Source organism: Danio aesculapii, chromosome 19 (genome assembly GCF_903798145.1).
Source record: "Danio aesculapii chromosome 19, fDanAes4.1, whole genome shotgun sequence".
Classification (NCBI taxonomy): domain Eukaryota; kingdom Metazoa; phylum Chordata; class Actinopteri; order Cypriniformes; family Danionidae; genus Danio; species Danio aesculapii.
The window spans coordinates 45,397,914-45,419,976 of NC_079453.1; the positions used below are offsets into that span (position 1 = coordinate 45,397,914).

The 22,063-nt window shown below is 35.6% G+C and overlaps 1 protein-coding gene and 2 non-coding genes across 4 annotated transcripts in view; all 3 read left to right on the top strand.

The window, feature by feature from the left end:
* pum1 (pumilio RNA-binding family member 1) overlaps positions 1-22,063 on the top strand; it is a 60,868-nt gene that overhangs the window by 36,017 nt on the left and 2,788 nt on the right. For both annotated transcript variants that reach the window (XM_056479140.1, XM_056479141.1), the window contains exons 13-20: positions 26-316; positions 2,502-2,738; positions 4,717-4,984; positions 7,184-7,313; positions 11,667-11,801; positions 11,887-12,024; positions 17,200-17,325; positions 17,416-17,537. In XM_056479140.1, coding sequence (XP_056335115.1) covers positions 26-316; positions 2,502-2,738; positions 4,717-4,984; positions 7,184-7,313; positions 11,667-11,801; positions 11,887-12,024; positions 17,200-17,325; positions 17,416-17,537 — 1,447 coding nt within the window. The remainder of the gene's footprint in view (positions 1-25; positions 317-2,501; positions 2,739-4,716; positions 4,985-7,183; positions 7,314-11,666; positions 11,802-11,886; positions 12,025-17,199; positions 17,326-17,415; positions 17,538-22,063) is intronic.
* Positions 8,816-8,951, top strand: LOC130247326 (small nucleolar RNA SNORA5). The gene has a single exon (XR_008839534.1). It is a non-coding gene; the product is annotated as a small nucleolar RNA SNORA5 (small nucleolar RNA).
* On the top strand, positions 12,879-13,014 carry LOC130247325 (small nucleolar RNA SNORA5). The gene has a single exon (XR_008839533.1). It is a non-coding gene; the product is annotated as a small nucleolar RNA SNORA5 (small nucleolar RNA).

Here is a 22,063-nt window from a genome sequence, read left to right on the forward strand (position 1 = left end):
TTGAATGTCTCATTCTTCTTCCCAGTGGCCGCTGCTGCCGCTTCAGCAGGAGGGGCGAATGCTGGTCTCGGAGGTGGAGCGAGCGGTGCGTTTCGTGCATTGAGTTCCCAGCAGGCTCCTGGGCAGCAAGGGAGCGGGGCTTTGGGAGGAAGCTCTTTTTACGGGAGCGGATCTCCGAGCTCCTCTTCACAAAGCTCCTCCCTGTTCTCCCAAGGCTCCGCTCAGCCGGGAAACACCTCACTCGGATTCAATGCCAACCCAACATCATCTCTGGGAGCCACGCTTGGAGCAGCACTCGGGGGTTTCGGCACGGCAGGTGTGTGTGTGTGTGTTATTTTAAGTGTAGTTATTTTGAAAATAAAAGCCATTATAAGAAGTTTGAGCTGGAGGGATAAGCCCCTAGCAATATTAAACTTGGCTTTAAATCAGATATTGGTCTGTTCGCATTTTGTGTACACGTTCCTGGCCAGTTCACATTATTTCAGGTTAATATATGAAACAGTCCCTCCAGGATTTAGTGATCGCTGAATTTATCGCAAAATCAAGCAAACTGGAATTTTCAAACCTCAAATTGTTTCTGAAATGCTGCAGATTTTCTGCAAATTCAGAGTCAAACAGTCGATTTTTATTGTTTATTTATTTTTTGCGGTGTTGATCATCAAATTCTGATCACTCGTGCTGAATTTTTGGATAAATCACATTAGCTCTCACATGATTAATTACTCTAATCATGTTTCACAATATAAATATAAATGAATATAATAAAAGCAAAATTTGCATGCTGGGAGATGTTCAATTATAGTCAATTTAATTGTAATTATAGTAATGCTGTAACAATAACTAATAGGCTTCATAGCACAGTTAATGCTTCTGAATCAGCTGTTAATTTTATTTTGTGTACGTGTTTATGTTGCGTGTTCTGGTTTTTAAAATCAAAGTGCATTCCAGCCTCAAGGATTTTGTTGTTGCTGAATTTATCGCAAAATCAAGCAAACTGCAAAATTTCATGGATCTCAAATTTTTTCTGAAATGTCTAGATTCAGAGTCTAGATTCTTTGACAATCACGACACTTCACCCAACTAAAAGGCCATGTCAAAGCAAATAACCCTCGCTAATCCATGATTTTACACACATCAGTATAGTAGGTGGAAGTATATATTTTTATGCTGGACTGTAACTCTGCATTTAACCATAAGAAGTCATCAGCGCATGTTAAATGAGTAAACATACTAAGCATTTATTTACAAACAAACAAAAAAATCAGAAAAAAGTCTCGCAAATACCTGGAGGGACTGATAAAATCTTGCATTCCAATGGAGTAACTTAGCCATAACGTCATCGGAGAGGTGTTGTCACTCATTTTTACTTTAAATTGGAAGTGAGTTGCATTACATACGTAACAGATGGTTGTGAATGTTGTTTCTTTTGTAATTTCTGCATATTGCTAATTGTGAAACTAAAGGAACATACTGAAAGACTTTTTCTCATGTTTCTTGTTTAAGTAGACACCGGTCAATGAAAGTCATAGTCAATCTGCAGATAAAACTCACAGAAAATGTGTATAGGCATCATGAATGACTCTCAAACTGTTAGGACGATGGTGGCACGTTTCTGTCTTAACAAGTGAGGGGTTGAGTCAGCCATTTTGAAAGTCATTTAATGACTGATTCATACAGAAACGACACAAAAGTCTGAATTTATCATTGGATCGTTTGTTTTACTGATTTGTTCTAGAGTGAAATTATCTTTTGGTGGCCAAACAGAGAAAAAGAACAGATAATACTGTTTAAAATGAAGGTCACTCAATCAATTGGTCAGCTTGTTTTTTGAAGTGTTGACTAACTATCAAATTCTGATGACAATCTCATACTGAATTTTTAGATCAATAACCTTACCGCTTATGTGATTATTACTCTATTATATTTTATAAATATAAAAAAATTTAATTGCATGCAAGGATAAATTGTTTGTTTTTATATTTTTAACAATCTAACTGTTATGATAGTAAATACTGTAATAGGCTTAATAGGCTCTGTGTAATAATAGAGTAATGGGCTTAACAGGCTCAGTGTAATAATAGAGTAATGGGCTTAATAGGCTCAGTGTAATAATAGAGTAATGGGCTTAATAGGCTCAGTGTAATAATAGAGTAATGGGCTTAATAGGCTCAGTGTAATAATAGAGTAATGGGCTTAATAGGCTCAGTGTAATAATAGAGTAATGGGCTTAATAGGCTCAGTGTAATAATACTGTAATGGGCTTAATAGGCTCAGTGTAATAATACAGTAATGGGCACATTAAATTATTTTGAACCAGATGTGTATCAAAACAATGTCATCTGTTCTGGTTTTTAAAATCAGTGTATACCAGCCTTAAGTAAACATCAGATAGCACTACACCATAGGAGCAAACCACAAAAATCTCTGATGTTTAAGATTGATGAATCAGATTTCTCACCTTGGCTTATTGTTTTTATAATGTGTGATATTTTGTTCTACAGTGGCTAATTCCAGTTCCAGCGGGTCTCGTCGGGATTCTCTGACGGGCAGCTCTGACCTGTACAAGCGCACAGCCAGCAGCCTCACTCCTATTGGCCATGGGGGCTTCTACAACGGCCTCAGCTTTAGCTCCTCCCCTGGCCCGGTTGGCATGCCGCTTCCAAACCAAGGCCCCTCTCACTCTCTCACCCCTCCGCCATCGCTCTCAACCCATGGATCCTCAAGCAGTCTTAATCTTGGTGAGGTTACGACATCTGCAATTTAGCTAGAGATGTTGTTTTAGATCTCTGAATTTATTCTATGCTAGAAATCAAAACGAAAAAGTTAAAATGAGGATATGAACATCTAAATACGATTAGAGATGCATTGATCTTGATTTTTCACATGGCCAATTTTGATTTTACTAGCAAGTTGGCCAATTATGTTTTAGATTTCTGTTTATTTTTATGCTAGAAACAAAAACAAAATTAAAATAAGTACACGAACAAGGCACTTATTTTCACAATCTGAGCTATCTGCAGTGATTTTAAAATGATCTGAAACTATAATCAGTCCACAGAAAGATGCTCAATGCATAAGCATGAGCTGTTAGCATAAGCTAATTCCAATTAGATTTTATAATTTCAAAATATATTGTATATGACTTTAGACTTTATCCTTGTGAAATTATGCCGAACTTAAACAGTAGACAGGCTAAATAAAAATGCATTTAGGTTAATGCTGTAAACAAAGCTGCATTTACTATGGGTTATATAGTGATAATGTAGCAAGAGCCATCTAATTTTTTCATATGTTCATGTTTCTCACAGTAGGTTTTTAAATGCAACCAAATAGACCAGTGTTTCGCTTAATTGGGGTTGCTCAATTTGGGTCTTATCTATGTTATTGAACTTTTAGAATTACTAATTTTTATTCTTAACCTACAGAAGCTAATAATAGTATTTAATAGTTACATAAAAAGCACCATACAAATAAGAAGCCAGTTAATGTTAAATTAAACAAATGAATAATGACTTAAATTATATGGTTGTTAGACTGTTAGACTTGTTAGACTGTCAATATGCTTGTGTTTATATAGCTTCTATTAGTGTGTGTGCACCGTTGTGATCAATGTTTGCATGTTTATGACCACCTCTGAGGATAGTGGGGGTAACGAGTCACTGGAATTGTTATTTTGGGGGTCATGGGTAGGCCCACATGGATTCTGCACGCGCAGAATTCCGCTGATTTTTAGCCCATCATTAATTGTTTATTTACTTGTGTAAATTCATATTTATTCAGTTTTTAAATTAATTGCAGTAATATTTTTAATATGAAAATATTCTTATGATTTATTAATACAGTTTGTAAAGTAATATTTTCTGTCTTTCTGTAGATGTATTATATGAGAGATTTGCTTTGTTTACCAAATAAAGTGGATCTAATTGGATTTGCATTGTAAACATTAAATAAAAGTTAAAAAGGTATTACATTTTATCTCGTATATTAAGGTTTTGGTTATGATACTGCCTAAATAATTCCGCATAAATCTGCAGATTTTTACCACAATTCTGCGCAGAAACAGCAAAAAAATGTCCGCAGATTCCGTCTGGCCCTAGTCATGGGCTGAAAAGTTTGGGAAACCCTGAAATATTCAATTCAATTCACCATTATTTGTATAGCACTTTTACAATGTAGATTGTGTCAAAGCAGCGTCACATGAAAGATCATAGTAAATTGAATCTGTGTCAGTTCTGTTTTCATTGTTTAAGTTCAGTTCAGTTTAGCTCAGTTCAGTGTGGTTTAATTTTCACTACTGAGAGTCCAAACACTACAGAGCAAATCCATTGATGCGCAGCTCTAAAGATCCCGAACCATGCAAGCCAGTGGCGACTTGACAAATAGACCACACATAAGCTCCAATTCAATAGATAAACAATTATATCAAATTTTCATTGATGAATCTAACACGCATCCTGCTTATTTTTTTTCTTTCTTATTTGATCACCTAAACGTATATATGGTGTTACAATAATAATTGCCCAAACACAAAACTAATGCGTACAGTCTTTTTGAATTTATATCGAAAGCATGACTAAATTAAAACCCTAAATTCAGTTGCTGTTAACTTAATTACAACAAGAAAAACAGCCCTTTTTCTATCAAGTTGATTCCCGCATCATAGATTGCATCTACTCATCGGAAATCAATAAATTGACTCTGGCTCCTCCCCCTCAGGTGGACTGACCAATGGCAGTGGGCGCTTCATCTCAGCAGCTCCCGGAGCGGAGGCGAAGTACCGCAGCGCCACCACAGGCTCGTCTCTCTTCAGTCCCAGCAGTCAGCTCTTCCCCTCGTCACGGCTGCGCTACGGGATGTCTGATGTGATGCCGTCGGGACGCAGCCGCCTGCTTGAGGACTTCAGAAACAACCGCTACCCCAACCTGCAGCTGAGAGAGATCGCAGGACACGTCATGGAGTTCTCTCAGGACCAGCACGGCTCCAGGTAACACAGGATCCTAATTTATACACAATATAAAGTTTCAGCATTGACATTGCAATGTGTGCACATCTGCAAATAATAGTTTTCATATGACATCACACTTTAAGGGGTGCGCCCCTGCTGGAGGGCAAATCATTGTTATTGTCTTTTCTATTTATGTTTGCTTGTAATTTATTATAGTTTCTGCATAAAGTAGAATGCATAAATCGTGATTTCCAAAAATTAACACTTATACTACAGGCCTTAAAGTATTCCAGCAACGTGCCGGATCTCCGGTGTGCGGCTGTGAGGGAAAAAATATATATATTTTAGAGCCATTGTAATTAGGGATGCTCAAAATAATCGATTAACCGTTAACCGAAAGGGTGCATTTGTAACTGATTAATGGTCTCAGTTAAACGATTAAAAAATATAATTTTGGTTGTTTGGCTGCAAATGGGGCCGATCACAGCGAACAAGCTTTTTGCGTTGAGAGGCACATCAACGCGCCGCTTATGTCCCTGCGCGCCTCGCGTTTAGCCGTTGCGTGTTGTGTGTTCGAGCGTAAAACGTTTCCTCAGTTGCGTCTTTTTCATTCTTCAATCAAATGAAAACACTGCAGGATTTCTGCTGAGGTGACAGCCGAGTTTGTGTCTACGGCGAACTTTTAATGATTGCTGTTTCAAGTTATCCAGAGCTGTATTACTTTACAGATCTTGAATATCACTATATTATAAAAAATTACAATTATAACATTGACAGCAACACGACTCGCGCACAATACGGTTATAATACGTTTCCTAGTGACATACAAAAGAGCACCATGCTTTTTTCTTCTCAATATAAAGGGCAGTGCAGTGCGCCTCGCGTTTTTAGAACAGAAAGACGTTCTCTTTGTGATCAGCTCCTAAATGTGTAACAAATATTTAACTCGCGGGATTGTAACACATGCAAACACACGTGCCTACAGACCTATTTTGCCAAAGAAGCAAAATGAAAGGAGGATATTTCTGGTCACAGTTTGACACAGATGAGTTGACATAAACCAGCGCTGATGCTGATCATCTCTGTGGTGCATGGAGCCGCGTCAAAAACTTAACAAACAGGCGATTGATGATTTAGTGTACAACCAACAAACCAACCTTTTTTCCAATTTGAAATTGCAGTTATGAATAGTTCTTATATAATATCAGTTTTTAAAATAGCCTAAATAATCTACGAATCAAACATATCCAAAGATTTTCTTGATTTTTGATTAATGATAACCAAACTGAGGCTTTCATTTTACTGCTACAGCTTTAAAAGGAAGAGTTTGCAGGACTTTGCTTACAACCCCCAAAAATAAATAAATAAATAAATAAATGATCGCTGTGATCGACCCCATTTGCAGCCAAACAACCAAATTATATTTTTTAATTATTTAACTGAGACCATTAATCAGTTACGAATGCACCCTTTCGGTCAACGGTTAATTGATTATTATGAGCATCCCCAATTACACCGCATGCGCAGGCTCTAAAATATATATATTTTTTCCCTCACGGCCGCACGCCGGAGATCCGGCACGGTGCTGGAATACTTTAAGGCCTGTAGTATAAGTGTTAATTTTTGCAAATCAAGATTTATGCATTCTACTTTATGCAGAAACTAATCTTTCAATTCTAATCTTCAGTTTAGCAGTTCAGTTCTTTAGCACTTTGAGCACTTGTTATTGTTTAGAAGAAAACCCTGTATTTGACATAGTACTTTTAAATAAATGGTGCAAAGCATTATCATTGAAGGGAGTCTATCTCGGTCTCAGTTTACCAGGTTTTTAAGCACTTTAAGCTCTTGCTACTTTTGTTATTATTGTCAATATTTGAAGTAAGTCCTTCTGTGCAGTCCCCCAGGGGCTTCAGGCTCAGGATTTTTTTTTTACTTTAACCCCTGTTACTATGGTTTTGTGGTCCAGGGTCACATATATCATAATATTGGTTGTATATTAACAGCTGAGGAACACAGAATACATTAGTTCACTGCATAAACAGTGTCTCATAAAGCACTGCCTTACAAAATCACCCCAGTCGATCTGAAACGGTGAATTCTTTACAAATAGAGCTATTCAATTCAATTGTTGATGTTTTATTCATATTGCAATAAATAAAAATGTTGAGTTTTTCCAATATCAATAAAATCAGTCAGGGAGCAATAAAATGTGTAACACGTTTGTTGTGTTGTTTACAGGTTTATTCAGCTGAAATTGGAGAGGGCGAGTCCTGCAGAGCGTCAGCTGGTCTTCAATGAGATCCTACAGGCCGCCTACCAGCTCATGGTCGATGTGTTTGGAAATTATGTCATCCAGAAGTTCTTTGAGGTAATACAGAGTTTATTTGATGCATGTCCCGTTTGGGGTCTAGTGAACTACAGTTTCTGATGTCAGCGTTTCGTTTGTGTCTTTGTTTTTAAGTTGCATAAAACTTAAACATGATAAGCGTTAACATTAGTCCAAATTCTAACATTCAAATGCGCTTTTTTTTTTATATATATATATATATATATATATATATATATATATATATATATATATATATATATATATATATATATTAAATAATCACACTTAAAATGCATATTTAACAGTGTTTCTTTGCGTTTAAAGCAGTTTTTAATGCAACATCCAAGTTTAATCATTAAATGTATAAATGGAGAAAAAAATAAATCCAGTAATCGCAAAAAACACAAATTTTTAAGTATTTTTTTTTCCTTTGACATTAAGATCACTTCAATTTTTTTCTGTTTACTGGATTTATTAATTATGGGTTTACCTCAATTATTTAATAATAATAATATAGGTAAACCCACCTTAATTTTTGTTAATTTGTTTTAGGGCTGCACAATATATAGCAAACTTATCGTTATCATGATAATAGTCTATGTAACATGTACAGTTGAAGTCAGAATTATTAGCGCCCTGTTTATTTTTTCAGATTTCTTCAACACATTTCTAATCATAATAGTTTTAATATCTCATTTCTAATAACGGATTTATTTTATCTTTACCATGGTGACAGTAAATAATAGCTTTAAGTGACATTTAATGGCTTAACTGGGTTAATTAGGTTAACTAGGCGGGTTAGGGTAATTAGGCAAGTTATTGTATAATGATGGTTTGTTCTGTAGACGATTGAAAATATAAATAGCTTAAAGGGGTTGATAATTTTGACCTTAAAATGGTTTTTAAAAAATGAAATGCTGCTTTTATTCTAGCCAAAATAAAACAAATAAGACTTTCTCCACAAGCAAAAATTTTATCAGACATACTGTGAAAATTTTCTTGCTCTGTTAAACATTGGTTGTTTGTTTATGCATTGTTTTGGTGGTTATCTAAATTTTACCAATCAGATGGGATCTTGCTATCTTAATCCCCGCCTCCCCATTATTTGCTGCTCTTCTATTGGCTGTAGCGACCCAAAGGTGAACCCAGAGCTGGAAAAAATGCTTATAAAGCAAAGAAGCCAATCAGAGTCAGAATATCGGCTGAGGCTTTCACTCATTCACAAGGTTTTAAAGACTAAACATTTGCATCTTGACCCAGTTTTTTAGTCTGAATTAGAATTATTTAGATCTGAAAAATCTTTTGACTGTTTTAATATCAACTAATCAACTATTTGTAAATGCATAAATATAAATGGAATGTTTCATAAGAGTTGTTACTGTCACTTTTGATCTTAATTGAATCCTATATAAAAATATTCCTTTCTTTGTTAAAAATCTTGGGAAACCTGATTATTATTATTTTATTTATTTATTTTTCATTTTCCCTCCTCAAGAACCAAAGTTGCAGGGCAAGTTAAAATCTGAGTAACTAAACAGTCTTGCAGTCTTGTCAAATTCAGTGTTTCCTCTTCAATGGACCGCACTGGCCAAAATGGCTGCAACAGTGAACAAGTAGACTTTGAGACCTACATTCACATAGAATGAATATCAGGGACACACAAGTCTACTTACATGCATTTTTCAGCCTGTCTGTGTTTTGAGAAGTGCATGATCATCCACTGAGCTCTGGAGCAAGGTTATTATAGTTTTGCATTAAGTACATTACATTTTAGTTTTAGTTGGTTCTGTTAATGGCATTGTTAGTTTTAGTTCATCGTTTATTTTGTGAACATTTATATTATAATCATTAAATAAATGATTTAAAAACATCGCTAATAAAATAGCATTTTTCTAGGGAAGTATTATATTGTTACAACAATATTGCATATTTGTCCAGGATTGTGCAGCCCTACTTTGTTTCTTTCTATGGTATGATAACATTTTCTTTAGAATTTCAAATAAAATTGTCATTCAGAGCATCTGTTTTAGAGAATTACAATCAGAATCATATGTTTTCATTTGTTATGATTAAAAATTAAGGTTATTATACCAAATATTTATTTTTATATCAATTGTAAATATATCAATATTTATTTATATATCAACTACAATATCGCTTAAATGTTTCCAGTATGGTTAAAAAAAATATACCATTTCTAAAAAATTAATTAATAAAATTATTTATTATATTATATTTTATTATTAATAAAATTAATCTAGTGTGTCCCCCCCCCCCCCCCCAAAGAATGATAAACGATCAGAATAAGATTTGTTTTTATTTATCTTAGAAAAATCAAGGTTATTCCACCAAATATTAATTTTTATTTTTATTTAACACTTAAAGTATTGGTTATCTAAAATTTAATGTTTACTAGGGGTGGGACAAAATACTGATATATCGTGATATTTCCAGCTGAGATACATTATCGATACTCTGGTGCCAAGTGTTGATATTTATCTAAACGTACAAAAGATCTAAATGAATTAATCAGTCTTACTGACTGCAGCAGTTTACCTCATCCAGTAATGGAGGATAAACAATACATCAGTGATGCACCGGCGTCATTTAAACCACTGATAGATGAGCCATTGCAATGGTGACAATCTCAGGCATATGAATACATCCTTCAGTTCAAGCTGAACCAAGTTACTTGTGTGTTTTAGACATCCAGCTCTCCCCAATCTTCTGCTAGTTTCTCCCTCACAGGCGCGCTTTCAGTTCGCTAGATCACTCTCTCACTAGTCTACGGTCAGTGCTTAGAGACATCATGCTGGAATATGTGCTTAAACTATTGCATTCCAGCAATATTTATATTAGATAAAGATGTCAACATATCAATCATTTGAATGGCCTTGCGTTAGTTTAACCATTCTGCTGCTCTAATTTAGTGACATACCCTTTTCAGTCGCTGCTCTCTGCTTATCAGCTTTTTTAAGCATTGTTTCAATTCTTCAAAATGTGCTGTTAATAAAAGAAATGCGTATTATTACCCTTTTAATGCATTTTTTTCCTCCTTCAATTACAAACTTTGATATATGGTGGTAGGGGTGGGCGGTACACCGGTGTCATAGTCATCACTGGTGTGACATTGCGCCGCGACATGGATTTTCTAATACCGTCAATACCGTAATAAATCAATTATGCGCCTTGAACGGCTGCATTTACATCAATAATAGCTAATTCTAAATAATAAGGCATTCAATTTTCTTCAAACGTTCAGTTGTGGTCTGAATACCTGTCCTTATACTACAGGGCTCAAAATTGCAACCATTTTGGTCGCATGAGCGCCCGAAATTTAATCTATGCGCCCTCATAATATATTTGGGAGCATTTGTGTGTCTGAATATAATGGTTGTAGTGCAATCTGATTTGATTTTCTCTAAAAACTTGCTGAATCGCTCTACCCTGCTGCTGTATTGGTTCATATTAGCTGTCAATCACTCAACGCTTCCCGCTGTCAGATAACAGGGAGCTTTTGTTACTGCAGGAAATGCAAACGGCTGAAGAGTGAAAAGTGCACAGGTTTGCAAACCTCACCTAAAGTTATAATAATAATGGCGCAGATGACAGCGATCATGTCATGAGGTAAATGTTGATCCGTCAGCTGAGATCAATCGAGGGTTTTCAGAGAAGGTGCCCGAATCTCGATGCGTTGCATTCAACGCGTGTTTAGCGCAAATGTCCGCTAAAAATAAAATCTAACACTGTACACATCATCGCCAAAGAAACTCACCTTTACTAAGTTTACACTGAAACTACAGCTCATAACAAAGAGCGGTATTGCGCTGGTGGTCATCGCGAGAATCCTGCTCTGTCTGCTCATAAATTGGTGCGGCTGACTCGCCTGCTTTATTCCACCAACACAGAGAAATGAAGATCAGCTCATAACGAGACTGAGCATTTACAATGACCCAAACCAAAACTTTTAAAGAGTGATAGAAGTGAGACTTTCTTTTATCTGTTCTTCCTTGAGATGTATATTATTTTGCTATTGAAAGTAATACCATGATATTATACCGTCACCGTTCAAAAGATGAAAAATACCATGATATTAATTTTAGGTTATATCGCCCACCCCTATAAGATGGATAAATTTCCTGTGGTATATCGATATAGCATGGATATCGTGGTTATCGTGACGTCAATATCGGGGACAAACTCTCGTGAGATCATATCATGAGTTAACCTGTGATTCCCACCCTTAATGTATACATATCTGTAATCTCTAATAAACAGCATAAAGCAACACTGTCTATAATGTGCAGTTCCTCAGATATGCAGATTAATAGCAGCATGTGTCAGTCAGGATGAAATGAGGAGTGTCCGCTAAAAGCCTCTTGATGTGTTTAGTTTGGCAGTCTGGATCAGAAGCTGGCGCTGGCCGAGCGGATCCGTGGTCATGTGTTATCCCTGGCGCTGCAGATGTACGGCTGCAGAGTCATCCAGAAAGCCCTGGAGTTCATCCCCTCCGACCAGCAAGTCATTGTAGGTTTATGAAGACTGTGTTCATGTTCTAATCGTTCACATGTCGCTGCGCAGAGCTCATGATCTGAATGTTTGTCGTTTGCAGAATGAGATGGTTCGGGAGCTCGACGGACACGTGTTGAAGTGTGTGAAGGATCAAAATGGCAACCATGTGGTGCAGAAATGCATCGAGTGTGTTCAGCCTCATGCTCTTCAGTTCATCATTGATGCCTTCAAAGGGCAGGTGGGTCTCTAGTGTGTGTGTGTGTGAGAGACGGTGTAAACTGGGAAGCTGTGAGTTTATTTTGAGCTCTTGATTTTTATTTTTATTTTATTTATTTATATTTTTTTAAGATTTTCACTGCAGTCTTGTCATAAAATAGAAAATTTGCATGATGGGAAAATAAAAACATATGTAATATAGAACTAATATATTATACAGTGTCTACGAGGATTTGTAAGCCCAGTGGTTCTTTAGATTAATAAAAAAAGAAAATAAATTGCGTGATTTGTTTATTTTCACAGCCAATTTTCAATAATTGAACCAATTAACCCCAGTTTAAAAAAAAAAAATTCAAAGCCATTTTAGTCCATAAATAAATAAATAAATTCATTCATTCATTTTCTTTTAGGCTTAGTCCCCTTTTAAATAAATAAATATCCCTGCAAAATTCTGGAAGGACTGATTATAACAATATATTAATGTAAATTTGTTCCTTTTTTGTGTTAAATATAAAAGTCAAGCACAAATTAAAGCATCAATAAAGGTATTATTTTATTCACGGTACATTTAATTAATAATTTTATTTAATTAGTTTTTTTTAAATACAAAAAAATCAGTATTACAATTTAAAATAAATTCACATTTTCAATTGGCAGCATTTGTTGTTAATTTACAGCATTTATAAATATAATTTGTTTTCCATGTGTATTACTATAACTTTTGATCAATTTAATCCATCCTTTCTCTATACAAGTAATCCTTTCTTTGTGAAACAACCTAATCTTTTGAGAAACCTGATTATATTGATCGGATCCCTTTTTTCCCTAAGAACCAAAGTTGCAGGGCAAGTTAAAATCTAAGTAACTAAACAGTCCTGCAGTCTTGTCAAATTCAGTGTTTCCTCTTCAATGGACCGCACTGGCCAAAATGGCTGCAACAGTGAACAAGTAGACTTTGAGACCTACATTCACATAGAATGAATGTCAGGGACACACAAGTCTACTTACATGCATTTTTCAGCCTGTCTGTGTTTTGAGAAGTGCATGATCATCCACTGAGTTCTGGAGCAAGGTTATTATAGTCTTGCATTAAGTACAGTAACGTTTTGTCAATGGCATTGTTTTAGTTTCATATTTGATTGTGGCGACATTTATATTATTATATATATACAGTATATTTATATTATTATTATAAATAGCTTTTATATATTTAGTTGTATATTTAGTAATAATAGCATATCAGAGTTAACCGAACACATTCAGTGTCGACCAGAGCTTAGTTTAGTGTTTGCATTAAATCTTTGTCATAAAAATAAAATTGTTTGCACAAACATTGAGTCCAGAATCATACAAATACAATAAAGTTTAAATTCTGAAAAAATCTGACAATATTCTTTATAATGAAGATTATTTTGTATATGTAGTTAAACATGCCGTTTACTTTTTTAGGCAAATAAAGAATAGCTAGAACTTTACAGTGTACATTACACTACACAGCCCCATCTCTTCGGTATCCAGTGGCAAGATAGCAAGTGCTGAACCCAGTTTGGTTATGAAGGTTTTTGATTCGTGAACAATAAAACAAGGAAAGACGCAAGCTTTGCTACAGAGGTGCCCAAACTCAGTCCTGGAGGGCCGGTGTCCTGCAATGTTTAGTTCCAACACCAGTCAGACACACCTGAGCCAGCTAATCGAGCGCTTACTAGGTGTGTTGAGGCAAGTTGGAGCTAAACGGCCCTCCAGGACCAAGTTTAGACATCCCTGCGCTAATATAATTTAGTGAAATATTGAAATGACTGACATGCAGAGTTGTATAAACAATTTCGAGAGGTTAGCAACTGCTCCCATTTCATTATCAATAATGCATTAATTGTCGCTGATTTGCACGTTGACCCTTTTTAAAAAAATCTATAATTTTTTTAATCTATTTATTTATATAGGCTACCATAATCTCCCTTGGAGTTATTGGAGTTAAATAACGGAATGGGTGATTACCGACCAACACCTCTGCATATATATAGTTTAATTATAGATATAAAGGAGGGGTTTTCTCGTCGTATCAAATTGTATGAAATATTAATATTTTTCACGGTGTTGTATATGAAACATGGATTTGAAACGTTGCAGTTAGCTAATGCCAAGAGGCTGTAATATAAAGTATATATCATTTAATTTCCGAAGCCCAGAGCAATTGTGTGACTTCTGTCTGTGTGTGCCTTTACTAGCCAATAGAGTTAGCACACTTTCGTTCTGCCCAATAAAAATTGCACAACTGAACTATGTGGAACGCCCATAATAACAAAAAAACAACAACAACAAACAGGAAAGTGTTTGATGAACGAGTGGGAAAATGGCATCTGCCTCTTCAGTAACATTAATAGACTAATATCAAAAAACATTGAAACCAAAATATTCCCATATTACAGACAAAGTCACCAAACAAATACAGGTCATTTGTAAGTGCTGTCACAGAATTGTTGCCACAGCATGTGTAAATACAACAACCAGCGGCTATATGTGGAGCGTCTTGCTACAAAGTCAACTAAAAGTTTTTGCAGTGACACTTAATCTAGTAGCGAGCAACAGCAAACTACAATTTCAGAGATGTTTGCGGCTATTACACTATATGAAAAACATCACGAAGGCACCAGGGGATAACTAACACCATAACTCAGTAACTCGCTAAAGACAGTGTCTTTTGACCAAAGAAGGATTTTAAAATTTCATCCAAGTGCTCCATAGGATATATACACTTCCGCCTCGCACATATTTATGACATTTTGCAGTACCACTATTTTGTTTGTATAAGCTACACTATCTCCATAATTTGAGTTGAACTTGTTTACAAAAAGGTCAGGTCATTTTATTTGTGCTTACTGTTTGCTCTAGAGAAAAATTTGAGTTTAATTTGAATAAATGTTGAGTTAATATCTTAATCTAACACTCACTGCACTTTTAGCAGTAAGAAGCTACGATACAGATTAATTGAGCTGAAGCTTGACTACAAAATTAAATCGCAAATCAAATCGAAATCGCAATGTCAAAAATATACTAAATTAGACATTAGATGTACTAAATTAAAATAATAAAGTTGATATTTTCCCCAAATCGTACAGCTCTAGTATTATACCAATTTTAAAATTCCAGTATTGTGACAACAATAACCTGGAGCGGTATGTTTTTTGAAGATGTTTTTTACGCCTGCATTTAAGTGCACAATCACAATGGCACCCTTTGTTTGAAACCCCCCTGTCTCAGCTCTGTTTTCACACCTCTATTTTGGAAAAAGTCAGGAAAGTGAGTGTGTCCAGCTATGTTTAGGTGGGAGTGTCGGGGGAGGGAAAGAGGGAAGGTTTTGCATAAAAATGGGAGTTTCTGTTTGAGCACGCGCTGATTTTCACAGAAGCAAAACCAACACAGACGCAGGGGAAAAAGACAGTGACTGTGTTTACATGGACAACAGTAATCAAATTATTTGCCAAATTATTCGTTTGTCAACTTCAACTGCAGTTTGGCACTTTCACTTTCATTCAGGAACATTTTATGCATGCCCCCGTCACAAACGAGATGTTGGATGCAAGGAACTGCTGAAAGAGCGCAGTTTTAATGGAATGTTTGATACCGCACGGCGAATGAGAGAAAAAAACCTCCGCATTTCTCGGTAACTTAGATACACTTGATAGGTAGCGTCAGAAAGCCGTGTGTATAGACTATCCTGTCAAAAAATGTGGTGAAAATTCTACACGATGATAATAATTTGATTTAAGGTGTTTACATTCGAAGAGCAGCATTTACAGAGGATGTTCCAGTCCATAATATTGTACTATAATATTGCAGTTATATTAACGTACTGTTAACTTACTAACTAAATAATTTTCACTAAGGTATGTCTTTAAAAACTGAAAGAGTACTGCTGACAGTAAGAACTAATTTTGCCATCTGAATAAACAAAGACCACTGATCAATGACTTATCAGATCTGTAGAGACAGGACAATCAACACCAACTAGAGCTGTGTCATTTTTAAAAGACTCTCTCGGGTAAAAATGTTCCTTCCAAACATGTTTCTGTCTCGTGCACTGTAGTCCACACGTAAGTCCAGCTGCCCTCTCATAGTGGGGAAATGAAAATCAAACCTTCGTTGCCCACATTTATAAACAAAACACTGACGCCCCGTATCTCCAAACAATTCTTCTTCCACTTGTTTTGGCAACACAACATGACGACTCTCTAAGCACTGTAACAGGTAAAAACAGTCTTCGAAGCTGTTGTTCTGCATCAAGTGATCGACGTGACCCACAGCGCATGCACAGTGCGTAGCTGTGCATTCATACTTCTGCGCGCTGTTTCTGTTGTTCTGCAATAACACTTCCGAAATGCTAGTTGGCAGTGAGGTGTTAATGTTCCTCTGTGTCGAGTTTCTTCGCTGGTGTTTTGTTTTTTCTGAACGCTTCCTTAATGTACAAGTGGTTCAAACTCGCTCATTTTGAGGCAGGAACCGGCGGACATGCAACAACTTTAAACATGAGGTAAACGCAAAACAAAACTTTCCATCCGGAGCTCCTTCACGGGACTCCACACTTGTAAACAATCGCTCCATCGGGCTCATGCGGCTCTCGGTCCCGCCCAGACTCGTCAGCGATACCAAGCCGACCAATCACAAAGTTTGCGCTACGCGTCGTTGCGACGTGTAGTTAAATTTTTCTTCAAATTTTCTGCGTGTTAGCTACGGCGTAGGGCTGTGCGTCAATGGACTGGAAGCAGAAGTATAAATCAGCCTTAATGCTGCACACCCAGAGACGTCACAATGTACTCGCAGAGACATCCACTCTTCACGCTGGATTACATGCAAGGATCTAATTGCCGTGATGCAGCTTAAATTAGTTTCAAACCGGAAGAATGACTTTGCTCAAAATAACGCAAAAACAACCAATTTTCACTTTTTTGTAGAATAAATGTGTCTTAATGTTTTAGCAGCGTGGGACACATGTATGACTGTCAACAGCTCAAAAAATGTGTTTTGGTGTTTCATGCCCCTTTAAACGCAAGCGAAAAGTGTCCCAGTGTGAGCAGGTTTTTAGTCTTTTAGCTTTTGTTAACTAAAATAACCTTAGTCTGGAGGGGTAAATTTTGAAGTGTATTTAAAACCCTTTCTCTTGAGTATATGTTTAACTAATAACTGTGCGTGTGTTTTGCAGGTGTTCGCTCTGTCCACACACCCATATGGCTGTCGGGTGATCCAGCGTATTCTGGAGCATTGCCTGCCCGAGCAGACTTTACCCATCCTGGAGGAAATCCATCAGCACACCGAGCAGCTGGTGCAGGTAATGGATGACCCAGCGCTTTTTCTGCTCTGACCCAGGGTCTCGTGCATCCCTCTCATCCAGACCTCTGCTCTTCTGCTTCCCGTATAGGATCAGTATGGGAATTATGTAATCCAGCACGTGTTGGAGCACGGCCGCGCTGAGGACAAGAGCAAGATTGTATCTGAAATCCGAGGAAATGTTTTGGGGCTCAGCCAGCATAAGTTTGCCAGGTGCGCACAGAGCATTCATGCATGCTTGATAAACCGCCACATAAAGGCCAGCAGGCTAAAAAGACTCTGATACCTGAAGTATACTTTGTTTTTTTTATGTGCAAGTCAGGTATGCTCAAAGTGTGTGGGAGAATAAAAATATGTCCGCAAAGACGTTTTCATAAGTTAGAGAGAATTAGCACAGACATCTGAAGGAAGAGTCTTTCTGTGGTGGTGCTTTTATTTTTTTGTAGATTTGAGGTTTATTTAATTTTCAACAATACAAAGATTGAATTATTGCAGAAATGACTATTTATTTCTTTTATTTTTTACGTCTAAAGTAAATAGCAAAAGAGTAAATAAATGAATATAAATCTTAAATGATTTTCTAAATCTATTTTGCTAAGCCAATGTAAATAAATATGCATCTATATGTATAAAAATGTTTAAACCGTTTATAAACGACCTGTATACATGCATGCCCAAGATTTAAAATCATAAGAAAAAATCATTTTCAAGTAGCCGTTTAATTTAGTCTTAGGCTTGTGGAAAGGTTAATATTTATTATTATTATAAAACTAATTAAAAAACTAATTATATATTTATAATATATGAAGTTTAATGCTAAAACCTAAATGTTATTTGGTATTTTCTTCTAAAATTAGCATTTTTCTCAGACTCTTGAGTGTAGGCTTAGTAATTTTACTTTCATAGTAATAAATCTGTTCTTTTCATTGACTTTAAAGTGGGGATGCTCATTTCGGTTAATTTTGCTAACCGACAACCGCCGCTCGGTAATCGGTTATTAACGGTTAACTGGTCGGATTACTATTACATGTTTTTAAACAAATTGACGTGTCTATTTTGTGTCTGACACATTAAATATTGCATTTTAAAATACTGATTTATTTTAACATGCTAGCATATTAATAACAGAACATAACAACAGAGCATCTTCAAGCACCTGCAGTGTTTCCAATAGCATAGAAAAACAGAATAAAATGAATAAAATAAATAGGCCTGCCCTAAATTATTTTCCACTTAAATGATTCATTTATATTACAAAATGAAAACACTGACTGATCCTATTTAAGAACCGGCATAGGCTGTTTTTTTCAGTCATATGTTTTTGTCTTCTGTCAAAAAAACGACCCAAGACGAGCCATGTGCAAAACACTTGCGGCCGTTAGTAAACCATTCAAAAGATGCCTCTCTTAACGCAAAAGCGCATTCAATCAGCCCCTACAGCCAAACTAAAAATATATAAAATAATCTTTTTAATCGTTTAACTGATACCATTAATCTGTTACAAACGCACCCTTTCGGTTAACGGCTAATCAATTATTTTGAGCATCCCTACTTTAAAGTGAAACAACTGAAGACTAATGTAGAAAACTGAGACAAATGCTCACTTTAGGAGAATTTCAGACTGCATTTAGAGGTTTTTGCATCTGAACTCATGATTCATACTCAAATAGTATATTTTTACAAATAATATATATATATATATATATATATATATATATATATATATATATATATATATATATATATATATATATATATATATGTGGGCAATTCCAGCATTATGGATGTGACAGTTGCAGTAAATACTCAAGACATAAATTCACAGAGAAGGTATACACTAACATTGTTGAAACATCTGATTATATTTTCCAAAACAGCTAATCACAGAGTTGTGGGAGAAGAAAAATATCTATCTATAAACTTTTTATATCTTAAATGAGGAAAATAAAGATGCATTATAGATGTGACAAGTTTACAGTATACAACATAAGTTGTAGAAATTCTGTGAATGAAACTGCACAACCCAAAAGAAATAATGCTAATTAAAAGGATAAGAGCCGGCTCTCTATAGAACAAACATGATTGATTTTATTTTATTTAACATTTTTGCATTTATGAGGGAAAAGCTTTGTTATGGCTGTGACATGTGAAATTGGCACTTGTGTGACTTTGGTAAATCAAATATAATAGTTTGAAAACACTGACAGACATTTTTGAGTATTTTTAAAGTACTGTAAAATACTTGCGTGCACAAAATTTAGAAACTGTTTCTTTATTTTGGTTAATTTTATCATGGCAAGGTTGACATTTGCATGGAATTGCTCATATATAATTTGTGTTGTCAACTAAGACTAAATTAAACAGCTATTTGTAAATGTTATTCTTTTTTAGTTTATACTGGCTCAATTTATTAACGCTGCATAATGGATAAACTGATCATCAGAATTATTTATTTTACTCTATTTTAATTTGATTATCGATTATGGTTGTCACTTCATAAATGATGTACTGGGACAAAAAAGAATGAATCAAGAAAAGGCCGACTGTTTTCAGGGTATACACAGGGTCTTAATGTCTTAAATTTCAAGAACTAAATGTTTGGCTTTTAAGTCTTAAATTCACTGAAATATTGTCTTGCAAGTCTGAAATAATTTTGAACTGGTCTTTTACTTTATGTAAAGCTACCCAAACAATCCAACACGCATCCAACCACCAACAATACATCTCTCAACTTTAACCAAAATTATTCATAACTAATATGACAGTCTGTTGTGTATACATTTAGTTTTTAAAGAGTTTAAGTTATGTTGGAAAAAATGTATGTATACAACAAAGGTCTGCTTGTTTTGACACATTGTTTAAAATATGTGGATAAGAAATGACTAATTCATATTTTTTTCCTGCTGGGCCATTTAAAAATCCTCAGCATTTAGCCCTATAGAAGTCTGAAATTGTTCTTCATGGTCTTAAAGTCTTACATTTGATTTGGTGAAACCTGCAGAAACCCTGGTTTTAATTCACCTGTTCTAAGATAATAAATTATAAACACTCCTAGCATAATGGAAAAAACAAGTGGCATTAATAATATTGTTTCCTATTTATATTGGTGTCTTTCTAGTAAAACAAAAACTCTTCACATTGTGGCACAAAGGTTACATAAGTGCATTTATCTGGCATCCACTATTGCAAACGTGTTTGTGATTTATTAGTTTGCTGCAAACAGTATAAACAGCTGGCTGAAATTCAGTTTGAGCAAAACATTTCAGTGGAGATCACTGAGCTCTCGCTTATCTTATTCTTCTGATTTAAGCTTATCCATGCTTTCTCCACAGTGTAAGAAAGCATTTGTGAATGGTTACTATATTTTGTAGATGAAGTAAAATAAAGTGCATGAAAATCTGTCTTTTGAAGACTGAAGCTCTGATGGGGGATTTAAAATTTCTGGCAACAAGCATGAAAGCTTGTGGAGGTCTATAGTTATTATCTTTATTTTAGATCATAGAAAGAAACTTTGGTTCTCTTTTTAATGCGTTTTAGTTTTTTCGTTTTCATCAACAATATTGCATGTTCATAGTCACTGAAGTTTGCACAAATTTGAAGAATTCTCAACTTTGTTGCGTTGTTCGATATGCTCCCATCCAGTCACCACATTCGCTGTCGCTTACATTGCCAAAGCTTGCCAGATGTCGCTTGCTCTCTATTGAAATGAATGGTCGCTGTGTTGCTCGTAGTGTGAAAAAGGGGCAAGCCATTGGACAACAGTGATTTTTGTATTGGAGACAATCGGAAAAATTATAATAATATTGACCTTCGTCTTTTTTAAATGTTTTTATTTCAGCCAAACTTTCCTTAGAAGAAGAAAAAAATTGAAATACTCTGAAATACTCACTTCAACATCACTTAAAAATAATGCAAACTTCACATTTAACAAACTTTGTATTCTTTATTCGCATTGTAAACTCTGTGTCGCTAAGATAAAAGGCATAGCAGAAATTATCTTTAAACCATTTTAAACATTTAGCAACCCAGTGTCTTTTCTTTTTTAGTTTTAGAATATAAACAGCCACTTCAGATATGAAGATTTTTAATTTAGTTTACAATCATTTTAGTCCAGTCTTTATTTTTCAACAATACTGTAAGTTGATTTAGTTCATGTTAAGGCTCATACACACCGGGACGCTATTCGTTTGGGTTTTTCGAGATGTTTTTCCGGATTCAAACCCAATCGATTTTTCACCAGCGTTGAGCTGAAGCGTATGCAAAATCACTCCTTGATGTTAGATGGCGCTACACAACTTTAAGCTTCTGACACCCACTTGTATCACAGAAGAAGAAGAGAGAAAGTTGACACGCTTATTGTTAAAAATACTGGCGATTCGAACAAACACGGATAGTTCAAGTAGCAGCTCCAGCTCTAGCGATGAAGAAATGATTATTGTTCACCAGAGCATTAAGCAGATCTACGTTCATATCGTCTCTGGGCATCATCTTCAGTGTGCGCTCACATTGACAGTTTTGCACTTCAGCGCCTCCAAGTGCTGTTTACTGTAACTTCAGCAGCTCCATGCACGTGAACAAAAGTGCCGATCTGATTGGTGGAGAAGGTTTTGACACAGCGCGCCAAAACAAAAAACGAGCATGAGGCGTTTCTTAAAATTTTTGCCTTTACACCTGCCGTTTTGCACGTTTGTGTGCACGATCACATTAGCACCCTTAGTCATGAGGCATAAAACGTAGAC